General features: G+C 42.4%; 1 protein-coding gene and 1 long non-coding RNA gene across 2 annotated transcripts in view; one reads left to right on the top strand and one right to left on the bottom strand.

Annotated features, from left to right (window-relative positions):
* Positions 1 to 12,899, top strand: part of LOC137342570 (protein argonaute-1) — an 83,921-nt gene that overhangs the window by 55,721 nt on the left and 15,301 nt on the right. The window contains exon 14 of the mRNA XM_068006537.1: positions 3,057 to 3,147. Coding sequence (XP_067862638.1) covers positions 3,057 to 3,147 — 91 coding nt within the window. The remainder of the gene's footprint in view (positions 1 to 3,056; positions 3,148 to 12,899) is intronic.
* Positions 8,615 to 12,899, bottom strand: part of LOC137342571 (uncharacterized) — a 33,908-nt gene continuing 29,623 nt past the window's right edge. Inside the window, exon 3 of the long non-coding RNA XR_010967291.1 lies at positions 8,615 to 9,392. This is a non-coding gene — a long non-coding RNA (uncharacterized lncRNA). The remainder of the gene's footprint in view (positions 9,393 to 12,899) is intronic.

Raw genomic sequence — 12,899 nt, 5'->3', positions numbered from 1 at the left:
CAGTGAGATTGCTCAAAAGGGACTTATGATAGATGAGCATGAGGAAAATCATAACTAAGCTGCCCTGTCTTCCTATGTGTCTGTGTCTATAATAGTTTCAAATAACTCAAATATTAAATAAAAATTGGTGTGAAAATTTATCCTAAGTAAATCAAAATGCACTTCTGGTTTTAAAAAAAAATGTCTAACACTCATAAATAGCATCTGAGGTGTTCCCAACGAGGTGTTGGTCAGTTGACCAAATTACTGTGCATCATTGAACAGAGCTGGGAGAGAAAAGGGCAACAGAGATGGGCCTCAGCGTACAGTCACTATTCCAGTTTTTTTTTAAATACAGTTACTCCACTGTACGGCAAAACAAGAATTTTAGGGAGGAAATTCCAGATCGCAGGGCCTATACAGCTGAAGGCATGGCAGTGGGACAAAGGGAGTGGGGGATGCACAAGAGGCCAGAGTTGGAGGAACGCACAGTTCTTGGAGTAGGGTACAGAGATGGGAAGGGGCGAGGCCATGGAGGGATTTGAACATGAGGATAAGACTTTTAAAATCAAGGCATTGGTGGACTGGGAGCCAATATATAGATCAGCGAGCACAAAGCTGATGGGTACAGGTTAGGATACAGGCAGCAGAGTTTTGGATGAGCTCAAATTTATGAAGGTTGGAAGATGGGAGGCCAGCCAAGAGAGTCATTGGAATAGTCTAGTCTGGGGGCAACAAAAGCATGGATGAGGGTTTCAGCTGCATATGAGCTGAGGCGGGGCAGAGGCGGCGATGATAGAGTTGGAATTAGTTGGTCTTTGTGATTGAGAGGATGTGGGGTCGTTAGCTTAGCTCGGGGTCAAATAGTATGGTTCAGCCTGAAACAGGAGCCAGGAAGGGGGGTGGAAGGGAGTTTGTGGCGGGAGCCGAAGACATTGGCTTCGGTCATCTCAATGTTCAATAGGAGGAAAATGTGGCCCTTCCAGTACTGGATGTGGGACAAACAGTCTGACAACACGGACAGTGGAGGGGTCGAGAGAGGTGATGGTGAGGTAGAACTGGGTGTCATCAGCATATATGTGGAACCTGATGTCATGTCTTCAGATGATGTTGCCAAGGGGCAACATGTAAATGAGAAATAAGAGGGGGCCAAGGATAGATCTTTGGGGAACTCCAGAGGTAATAGTGTAGGGGTGGGAAGAGAAGCCATAGCAGGAGATTGTCTGGCGACAACTGGCTTAGGTAAGAGCAGAAGCAGGCGAGGGCAGTCCCACCCAGCTGGATAATTGAGGAGAGGCTTTGGAGGAGGATGGTATGGCTAACCATGCCGAAGGCTGCTGATGGGTCGAGAAGGACGAGGGAGGGATAGTGCACCATGGTCACAGTCACAGGGGATATCATTTGTAACTTTGATTAGGGCCGTTTCAGTGCTGTGGAAGGTGCGGAAACCCGATTGGAGATGTTCAGTAATGGAGTTGCAGGAAAGATGGGCACGGATTTGGGAGGCAATAACAATTTCAAGGACTTTGGATCGGAATGGGAGGTTTGAGATGGGGGCGTAGTACGCAAGGAGACAAGGTCAAGGTTGGGTTTTTTGAGTGATGACGGCAGATTTGAAAGGGAGCGGGACGGTACCTGAGGAGAATCGATTGAATGATCCATAGTGAAGGCAACTGATTTACAGTTTTCACAGAAAGGTGGTTAGAGTCCCAAAATTTGATCCTCAAAACACAAGTAAAGATCCCAAATCCTGTAAAATAAAAATGGAATTTGACTTAGTTTAATAAATCTGCTGCCCTTTGAATTGCAAGATAGCAATTCAATGTATTAGTATTCTATTCTCTGCACCTAAATCTTTTTAGTGATCTGTGCCATGTACCATTTCTGCAAGTCTTCAAATGCCACTGAAATTGACTGACAGAAAGTGCTGCGGATAGGCTTGCCCTCCAATGTTTCCCTTCCCCCTACTGGGGAATTGCCTCTCCCCTTCATTTGCTGCTCTCTGCCTCCCCCTCTCCCAGCCGTAGACAGATCGATTTGGGTTTTATTGCAAAGGATAACCCCTTTCATATCCTTTCTAGTCTGTCATTGAGCCATATGAGACTTTGTTTTAAAAATGTAAAAAAATCAAATGATAGCATTGTGAGGAAAGATCAGGGTTTCCCAAACGGCAGGGTCTGACTGCAGGGTGTAGAATACAAGTTGCTTTGTTTTACAAAGGTACAGCCAAATTTGCAAATTAAATCAGATTTACAAGTTAAATCAATTAACTGCAAGCTGCATAATAACACCTCGCATTTCTGTGCTAAATTACAGACTAATTTGCAACAGTAGAGAAGCGAATTCTGAAATTTCAGTTCAGAACAAGTTGGGCACACTATGGCTTTCAGTGTTTAATACTCCACTTATATCACTGAATTCTTCCATTTAATCTTGGGTCAATTCAGCAACTACAAACAATTGCAGTTTTTCTTGCGTTGTGAGCCCGATTTCAACAGAACAATGTGACCAGGTTGGGTCCTTTAGTGATGCTGGGGCAGGGTCTCTACAGGCCAGCAATAGTAATAGTGTTGCTGGCATGTACAAGTGGATTGTTTGTATTTGTTGACACCAACTAAAACTTGCTCCACTATGTTTACACTGGAGAGTTGTCTCCAACAGGTGCACCTGCTATTGGAGAGGGTGAAATCCTGAAAAGCAAATCAAAACCAGGATCTCCCACCCACATGTGTGGACCCAGTAAGAGTTTCGCTTTCTGTACCATATACAATAGCCGATGATTTGACAAAGTATGTCAAACTCAAACTTTCGACATAAAATTATTTGAAATATTCACAATCGTTTATTAGTCTTCTATCTGGAAATCTAAATGGTCATATTGAATAATTATCAGCTTAGAGATCCGTAATTTTGTCTGCGTTTGGAATTTAGGAAAGCCCTGTAAAAAGGGAATTCATTTTTACAAAAGACTCACTTCAATGTTGTGTTAATGCTTTGGCGCCATTCAGTGCTTTCAATACTTTATTCACTTTATGCAAGCCAAGTTTAGAAAAGGATTTCCACCTGTTTCCTTCCAGTTCGGCTGTGTTCCAGCAGCCTGTGATCTTCTTGGGAGCAGATGTCACACACCCGCCAGCTGGAGATGGCAAGAAACCCTCAATAACAGCAGTAAGTTTGTACTTTAGGATGTCAAAAAATTACTAACTATAACGATTGTTGGCAGTGAAACATAATTGAAGGACTTTCCTCTACTAGTGAGAGAAATCCCTTATGAGCCCTGGGCTCTGTGCTTATGTATGATTTTTGTGTAGACATATTTATGGACCTCCTTTATGGCAAATTAGATGGTCTGCTTTATTATGACTGGGGTATAATACCATGTAATGCACAATGTATTATTCTGCTGCTGCAATGGAGCTATGTTTAAATGGCCTATCCCTTTAAGACCACAAAGTCTAATTGCTCTAAGTAAACACAGTGAAGGTGAAATTCAATTTCAGGGGGTAAAACGGGCGTTATACACTTCGCCCAATTATCCTTTCCACAATGGAAAGAAAAATCGGGCGGTGTGTAAAAAGGCTGATCAGCTACCATCCATTTTGTACCTCCACCAAAGTTGAATTTCACCTCTAGCTTGAGGTCACAGATTAATTGTTATTTGGCCAGGGAACTTTGCAAATTGGAAAACGCTTGTCAGCTTTAGTTAATAACTTAGAACTTCAAGTGTTTTAATATTGCTTTGCATCTATAACAAAGTGTGACATCCATGTACTCTGATGTACAGTTTTTAGTATATTTATATGTGTACACACTATGTAATGTTTGATATCCCCACATATTAATCAGAAACCTATGCTAATATTTTGTTGGGGAGCAGGAATACAATCAAGAGAATAATATTTTATAATTACCTTTCTACCTGTTTAGGTAGATGTTAAAGTACCAGGTTGCTTTGTCAAAGAACAGCAGCTGGGCAACATTTCTCCCTTGACCAATACCAGATTAACTGGTCATCAAGCTTATTGCTGCTTGTGTGACAGTACTGGCACAGAATGGCAGCCACATTTTCCGACGTAACAGTAACTACACTTAAAAAGTAATTTAATGCAAAGCATTTTTAAATGTTTTGGCAATATGGTTAGGTGCCATAGAAAAATGAGACTTTTTTTTACCTTGGGTTTGGACTTTTTCTGTTTTGGTGCCCAAAACTATGTCTTATTGGGGGAAATTATATAGTGCAGCTTGTATTTAATATCTTTGTATAATAAAAATGGATCAATAATGAAGTTCCAGTGATGATATCTGCTGATGCTAAGAGGGTGGATGTGGCCTCAGTCTGGCTGTGTGACACTTGTCAAGGTTTGATCATGTTGGTGTGCTCAGAGGAAGTCTTGAGCAGTTTGCTGTGCTTCAGTGCCTCACAGGGACAACTAAATGTAACCACTTGTTAAAACAGTATTCCAGTATATAGCATCCAGTCGTTCCACTGAAGTTTGCCTTCTAAAATCCTTTTTTTTCCTGACCAATTTTCTGCTGCCCTCCTCTCCTGAGGGCATTGACTCCAATTCCAGACACACTGAAAGCCCTCTGGTGGCTGTTGATGTGTGAGCCTTGACGGTAAGTGCTGGTAGGCAATTTGACCACGGAGGCATCATAGTCAAGTCCAATCCTATCCTCTAACTACCTTCTCCGCACCCCCCCCCCCACACTCGAAAACGGTCCTATCAGCTCCAACTTCTAATTCCTTTCCTGTTTTCCTTTTTCCTCCAACCAATAGGACACTTTGAGATATCTTCCTGCTCACAAGTGCTATTTGTTTGTTGTTGAAAATTAGATCCAACAGGCCGGGCAACCCAAATCATGGTTTTAAGTATTTTCTTTCCCCCCTCCAAAATATCCAGTGTCAGAAATTGTAACAGTTTTTTCAAGTGGCAAGCAGGAGCTGAAACAACAAAGTAAAGCAATGGTTTGGCTCCAGTCTTTATGAATGTAGTCAAGTCAGAACATTTGGAATAAATAAAATAGTTCATGTCAGTACTGTGAGCTCCACAGCCAAATTTGTGGAAGTGAATTAAAGTCATTTCTTCCCTTTCTGAATGCAGTTTCAACACGACTTGCAATAGTGGATCTCACTGCATTCAGTGCAGCTCAAATGTGGGTTTTATTTAAAAAGAAGTTCTAACCAAATGTCAGCATGTTGGCTCATGCGCAGTTGTTTTCCCTTCCATAGTTGCTTATTTAAAGGCACTTTTCTATTTGGTGCATCTTTATTTCAGATCACAGTAGGGTGGTGTCCATGCATTACAATCTTAGCCCGAAGGTCCATAATCTTTTAATGGGGCTATGATGCTGTCAGGATGAAGGAGCCATGCTTGTTTACATCACAGAGTGCAGCCCAGTGTTCTGCTATCAGCTGCACTGACAATATAATGTGAAAATGTCTTGGGGGAGCTACACTAAATGCAACAAGTCCCACTGTCAACTCCATTAAAACTACTTAATTGCATCTGAAACAGATGAGAAAAAGATTACCAGGCATTTGTTACATTTATCGGCTCTAGCTTTTACCAGCAGGGAGCATCTGTGCATTGCTATCACCAGAGCAATGACAGATTACTACCTGGGATATGTTTGCAAACCTTGAAAGTTAAACCTATTTCTGAATTTAAATTATTTTTTGAACCAATTTTTTCCACCAATATTTTCAGCCTCTCCTTGTTGGAGTACAGTTTCACACATATTGAAAGCGCTCTAGTGCCCCACCCTAGTAGCTGTTGCCATGTGAGCTTAGACAGTGAGTGCTGGCAGGCAACTTGACATGGAATAGCCAAATGCTGATCATTCTGTACGAAGAAAAGCTTCCTGATATCAGTCCCAAAATTATCGTATACTAATTTGAACCCGTGTCCCCTTGCCCTTCTCCCACAGTTTAATTTAAAGTAATATTCTAGATTAACCTTTTACTAACATTTACTATCTTATATAACACTGTGTAAGATCACCACTCTGGCATCTCCACTTGATGCTAGGGGGTCTGCGTTATGGCCCTTTGCACGGTCTCCAATGTTTCTCAGAGACCAGAACTGACCACAGTAATCTGGGTGTGTCTGACCAGACTGCTGTACAGTTTAATCACAACTTCTTTTCACTTGTATTCTACTGTTTTGACTCTGTATTTCAACATTCTGTTGGTTTTGTTGATTGTAGCTCTGCTTTGCTAACATGGGCACTGTGGTCAATGTTAGGACAGGAATAGCTCGCCCAACTGAGATCAGCAAGCCCAGTGTAGGCCAGAGATGGAGCCTGGATAAACTCAATGATTCATCAGGAAAGTTCAAAATGAGTACCACCTTAAATTGTGATATGATGTTTCTGGTGTTCTGCATTTTGTTTAAATTTTAAATTAGGAAATTTGAGGCAAAATAGCAGGAGAGCCAGTAGGAAATCTGACTTGGAGGACTTAAAAATAGCACATTTTTCTGAAAACAGGTAACATTAACATTGAACTTTTATCAACATTCAAAAGAAATTCTCCTGCTGCTTGCTTTGAATGAAACTCTTAGTTGACAGAATCCAAATCATGTGTGTAGGAATGAAATAGAGGCTTTGCATATGAATCAAGGGAATTGCTTGATATGTAAGATATTGTATATGAGTAAATACAGGTCATATATGCAAAGCAAAACCTTCAGTTCAGCTAGTTCACTAACAGTTCATGCCAGTATTGAAGAATGGAGATAGTTATGAATGCACAAACTGCTGATTAAACTATGGGATTCCATTCCAGGCCAGAAGATAGTTTATGAAGGCTCCACACAGCATAGAATAGCAGAACAGTACTGTTAGTTTAGTGCATATCAAACCCACTTGGCGCTAACATTCAATTACGTTGAGTACAACAGTATTTGCGTGTCACTGTGTTTTGAATTTATATTCAGTTATTTGATTAGGTAATCCCATTCTTCTAGGGAAATCTGGGAGGCCAGCCAATATGTTGCAATCTGGCTCTTATCTCCATTTAGAGGAATATTTTTTTTTCCTGCATGATCAGACAAAAATGCACCACTGTGTAGGACAATTCTTGCCTTTGTTTTTGCAATTACTGAGATTGACAGCTGTAGGAATTTGGGTATTTTTACAAAAATCAAAATGTGTCCAACAAGCACAGATGATAATGGGTGTCAGTTTTGCTGGGATTTAAACTTTGACTGTCTCATCGCCTTCTCCACACAAGAGGGTAAGCAGACAACCTGATCTGTTCCCAGCTCACTGGTATTGCAATTCCTAATTTGACCACCAGGAAGTAGCCTAGAGCAGACTGTGATGACTATTTTCCTGTGGGGGCAGCACCTGATTTACAGTTTTTGATTACCCTGTAGGTTGGGATAAGTTTTTAGTATTTGCCAGCCACAGATGCTTGTCCTGTCACTCAGTGGCACAGAATGTTGGATCACTGTGCCAGGTCTCTGGCAGACTTTCCTTACCAACAGGCATGTGATTCCATTTAGTAAAAAATAGTTTTAGAAAAGCGTTGAATCCCATTTTCAGTTCTGCACAGGTTAGAACTAGTTTCTTCCACGTTGAATCTGTAGACATAATGTGCCCCCAGTGAATGAGACAATCCAGTCCCTCTCAGTATTGAACTGAGTCCTGACTGCAACACAAATGAGTAACACTTCCTCACAGCATGTCTGTAAATTCTGAATGTGGAGAATTAGTGTGTGCTTGCCAGAATGTGCACATGCTCATCTAAATCTCTGGCTATCATAGATATTCTGATGTGGGAATATAATTTGCCACCATGGCTTTTTTTTTATATATTCGTGTTATGGTTCAACATAAGACAAGCTTTAAATAATGATGAGTCGGGGGCACTACATATTTCGGACATTTGATAATTTAAAATTCTCGTTTAGGATTCTCTTAAGAAGGAGTCGGGCATGGCTTAGCTTTAGGAACATATTTTGTGCTTCACAATGATATTGTACCAGATGTAGGGATCCATGTCTGATGTGTTGAAGTCCTACACATTGTTCTATGCTTTCTTACTGCACACATTTGCTTTCAAAGCAGTACCTTTGTGAGTCACCAGTCAACTCCTGCTAACAGAGCTGTTGCCTGGTGACAGCAACTGCCAGCTGACTCATAGACCAATACAAAGTGATGTCACTCTTTCCATCAGCGGAACTGCTACTTGATTTAAACAAAAGCCTTTTTTTTAATGAAGGCTCTATAACGAATGACTGATTTTTGTTTGTTGTTAGCTTGCAGTTTCTTATCAAGACTTTAAAAATGTGTGTGTACCCACTATATTACGCGGATGTTAATTTCTAAAAGCACAAAGTAAATGTAGTAATAGAATGAAGCCTTCTACAATCCCAAGTGAAGCGAAGGTTAGGCCAAGATTTTCCTCATGTTTACTACCCATTTCTGGTTGAAGTTGTGGTGGCTGGAAGAGGGATCAGGGTGAAAATATATTCCATTGCAATTCTCCTGGGAGTTTGGGCATCCTGCAGCTAAATGCTGACTGCCATATGCAAATAAGATTTGGAAGAAGATTTTTTTTATTTGGTCTCAGGCAACACTGGCAAGGTCACATTTATTGCCCATGCTTAGTTGCCCAGAGGAGGTGGTGGTGGTGGGTGGTGTTCTTGAGCTGCTTCTGTTACGCAACGATAGGCTTGATAGGCCACTTCAGATGGCATTAAGAGTCAACTGTGTAATGTAGGCTAGACATTAATGAACCAGCTGGGTTTTTACAATAATCATTTTTCTTGGTGCCAACCCATAAATTGCTAGATTTATTGAGTTTAGTTTTACAGCTTGCGATGGTGGGATTTGAACTCTTGACCTTTGGGTTGCCAGTCCATTATATTAACCAGTACACTAAGATACCCCTACATTCAAATTTAATTCATTGCCACCCATGCTCCACTTCATGAGATAAATGCCTGTATAAAAGAGGCATTGGCGATTGCTCGGCAGCTGCAGACAGACAGAAGTGGTGTTAAAGGCCAACTTCAGAAATTTGTTTTGTGCTGAAGACTTGTTTTTCTTTCTGTTTTTGCCATCTCACCCTTACTAACAGTTTCAGCATTCTGCAACACTCTCCAGTGCCTGAACATAAGTGAGTCTTTTTAAATGCTGAACCCTGAGATTGGGTCCTCAGGCAAAGGATGGCATTTTCTGACCACCTGCCCAGCAAAGACTGCCTCCTCATCATCCACCTCCAACTCCTCCTGGATATTTGTGCTCTGTGCTTAACTCTGGTGCATAACCACTCACTTGAATAAGTATCCGTGGTATTTGGTATGGAGAGGGTGAATATTGGTATGGATGAAGATGAGCTGGATGACCCAGAAGCAGAAAGATCAGGTTCCTCAGGATGCTGTTCCTTGGTTGCTGTGGTACACCTAGGAGGGCAGAAAAAGAAGAGGTTAATATGGGTGGAAGAGCTGCATAATTGGCATTGTACTTTCAGAACTATGTGCTTAAGCATTCACAGTGTATTGTGATGACTGATTTCAGGTCCTGCCTTACTCAGTCAATAGAATTAATGGTGTAAATAGGGAGAAATTGATTCTACTGACAGGAGGATTGCTAACCAGAGGACACAGATTTAAGATAATTGGCAAAAGAACCAGGAGAGGAGGAGAATTTTTTTTTACGCAGCATGTTGTTATGATCTGGAATGCAGTACTGAAAGTGTGGTGAAAGCTAATTCAATAGTAATTTTCAAAAGCGAATTGGGTCCATAACCTGAAAAGGAAAAATTTGTAGGGCAATGGGGGGAAAAGCAGAGGAGTGGGGCTAATTAGATAGCTCTTTCAAAGAGCCGGCACAGGCACGATGGGTCTAATGGCCTCCTCCTGTGCTGTATGATTCTGTGATTTTCAAGTAAATGATGTTCAACACAAGGAGGGTGAAGTGATCTACACTTGCTCCCAATCCCCTACCACATTACCTCATCCTCAAATTCCTCTATGGAAATGTGACAGCAAGATCACACTGGCAGGCGGAATTACAGTCCTGTCATACCCTTGATGGTAAACTCAGAGGGATGTGCAGCCTGTAGTCTTTAAGTAAAATATTTTTTAAAAGAACTTGATCCCATTTTACTTTCTTTTATGCATAGCATATTTGTAATATTATAAAATTCGGTCGAGTTGCTAAACTGAAGTGCAGTGGAATCTGATTATAGTGAACCCTGAAAGACCACTAAATCAGAAGGTCGCTGAACACTGGGAAGACCAAAGCCATCGTTTCCAGCCACCAACATAAATTCCACTCCCTTGCCATTAATACCATCCCACTCTCCAGACACTCACTCAGGTTGTATTAAGTCACATATAAAGCATTGGTGCCCTGTTCAACTCAGTTGAGTTTCAGAACTCAGTTCATATTCTGCCCTGTACTGAGTTCCACTCATCCATCACTCTTCACCTCACTGATCTACACTTGCTCCCAATCCCTTAGCACATTACCTCATCCTCAAATTCCTCCATGGTCTTGCCTCCAAATTATTTCTATGACCTCCTCCAGCTTTGTGTCCCCTCCTGCACTCTTTGATCCTTTAACTCTAGCCTTCTATGCATCCTCCCTGTCTTGGCTCCACCATTGGTAGCAGAATCTTCAGCCGCCTCAGCCCCACTCTCTGGAACTCCCTCCCTAAACTCCTCCAACTCTCTTTTTGCACCTTCAAAAGTCAGAAATTCCACAGGGCCATTTACACCAGTGTTGTGTCCCTCAGCCAGAACTTGGCCTGCTGATGTTGTCCAGTGCTGACCTTGCAGTAATTTGCAGGGTCGGCTCACTTGCATGTCCTTTGGTAGTTTATTAGCCCAAATCCTGTAACATTGGAGGATTACAATGGGGAGCTTGAAAATTAGCAGTGCTGCTTTAAAAAGCCAAGAATGGCTGAAGATTGCAGCAGCAAGTAAGTAGTAAACTTTTGGCCAGACTAAGTTCACTGTCAGGTATATGTCATATGACAATCCTGTATGATTTCATGTCACTTTTTAGGCATGTTTTCAAGTGGAGTACCTGCCAAAGCACCCAAGAAGGGTGCAGAGAATTGCAAGGAGATGGAGAAGGGGGGCCTAAACTTATATAGAAAGTGACTGAAAACCCTCCTGGATGAGATGCTGTGGAGGAGAGATTGCTGGGTGCCCACGGGAAGAGATTTGAAAAGCTTGTGTCACATGTCATGTGGAGGGAGGTGGCAGTGGCACTGATGATGTCAAGGAGGATGAGCAGAAGAGAAGGAAATTCTTCCTGGTCAGCTATGAGGATGATGAGGGAGAGGGTGGTGAATGAGAAATCCACCCATGAGTCTCTGTGGAAAACCCCCATATTCCTCTGTCGCAGCCCCCTCGATCTAACTCCCTCCATCACTTGCTTCTTTCATTTTCACACACCAGCTCAGATACTGTCACCTGGGGAAATTAGTGAGGATGATTCACACAGTACAAGGGAGCCAGGGGAGTGAGAAATGGGTGAGGATGTGCCAGCTTCCCAACATAGGCAGTCTGGAAAGCTGCTGATGACTTTGGAGTTGTGGGAGCTGGATCTCGTTAGTACTTGCCTGAAAAGAAGGATGCTCAAGGAACATCGGCACACGTCTGTGCGGACTCTGAGATCAGTCTCTGAGGATGTTTGGCAACTGGCAGCCGTGACTCTGGTTTGCGGCACCGTCGGGGAAGCTTTTTCTTTGTTGCAGAAATCAATGGATTGTGTGGCAACTCCACTGAAATCTGCAGCAACACACCCTCTACCCCCACTCCTATCTGAGGAGCGGTCCAGGACCAGTTGGTGCCTCCTCCACAGAAGAATAGGCTGCTGCCCTGATGGCAGTATGGGAATGATTGCACTCTGTGTGCCAACACCTAGATTCTGGGAGCCATGATGCATGCTGCTGTTTCTCGGGGCTTTCAGTATCTGGCAATCGACCAACCATCCTGCTGATCAGCGGAGACATGATCCAAATCCCAGTGAAATGGTGACTGCTGGAGGTGATCTGCATGAAACTGGCATTTCTTAGGACAGTGGCACAAGCTAGCCATATGGCCTTTCCCCTAGACAATCACACAAGTGGCTTGCAGAAGGCTGCCCAGGCAAAAGCTCTAGAGATGCAGCCAACAGTGGCTCCCTCCTTGGAGCAAACTGCCAAGAGAGGAGGCCACCTCAGTCCCATGAGCATTTTGTACAACAGGAGAAACCAACCATTTTCACTATGGTAGCCTTCAGGTTGCACCTAGGCCAAGCACGAGAATAGGAGAAAGAACACCCAGGGGAATCGTGGTTGAAGAAAGAGTAGATTGACTTATGGTCACTTTGGAATTTGTTGTATTGAAGGCGAGTGTACTAATGTCATGCTTTGTTATTCATGGTCATTCTAGTCACACGGGAAAGGGTTCACTTATTTTATGCTGACTCAATCTGTCAGATGATTAAGATGTGCATAATCATGTAAGGCCAAAGAAGCTTATTGTGATGTGATGTTATAGGATGGGTACTGGATTGAAATATTTATCATTTATTTGAAGGTTGGGGAGAAGGCGTTATGGGAGCTGTGACAAAGGAACTGTGTTAAACAGATGAGAACACTTCATTGATAAGTTGAGTTTTGATACCCTTGCAGCAATTATTAAGGAATCCTCGGAATGACTTTCATTTTGATGCTTTCCTCTATGTTGTTTTGTATTGGGTGAGCAGAAATTTGCTCCTCCAACTAAATATTGGGAAGACCGATGCCATTGTCTTCGGTCCCCGCCACAAACTCCATTCCCTAGCCACTGACTCCATCCCTCTCCCTGGTCATTGAGGCTGAACCAGATTGTTCGCAACCGTGGCCTATTTGACCCTGAAATGACCTTCCAACCCCATATCTTCTCCATCACCAAGATCGTCTACTTCCACCT

The sequence above is a fragment of the Heptranchias perlo genome, chromosome 26 (genome assembly GCF_035084215.1).
Source record: "Heptranchias perlo isolate sHepPer1 chromosome 26, sHepPer1.hap1, whole genome shotgun sequence".
Taxonomy (NCBI): Eukaryota; Metazoa; Chordata; class Chondrichthyes; order Hexanchiformes; family Hexanchidae; genus Heptranchias; species Heptranchias perlo.
This window is presented reverse-complemented; position numbering and strand designations above follow the sequence as displayed.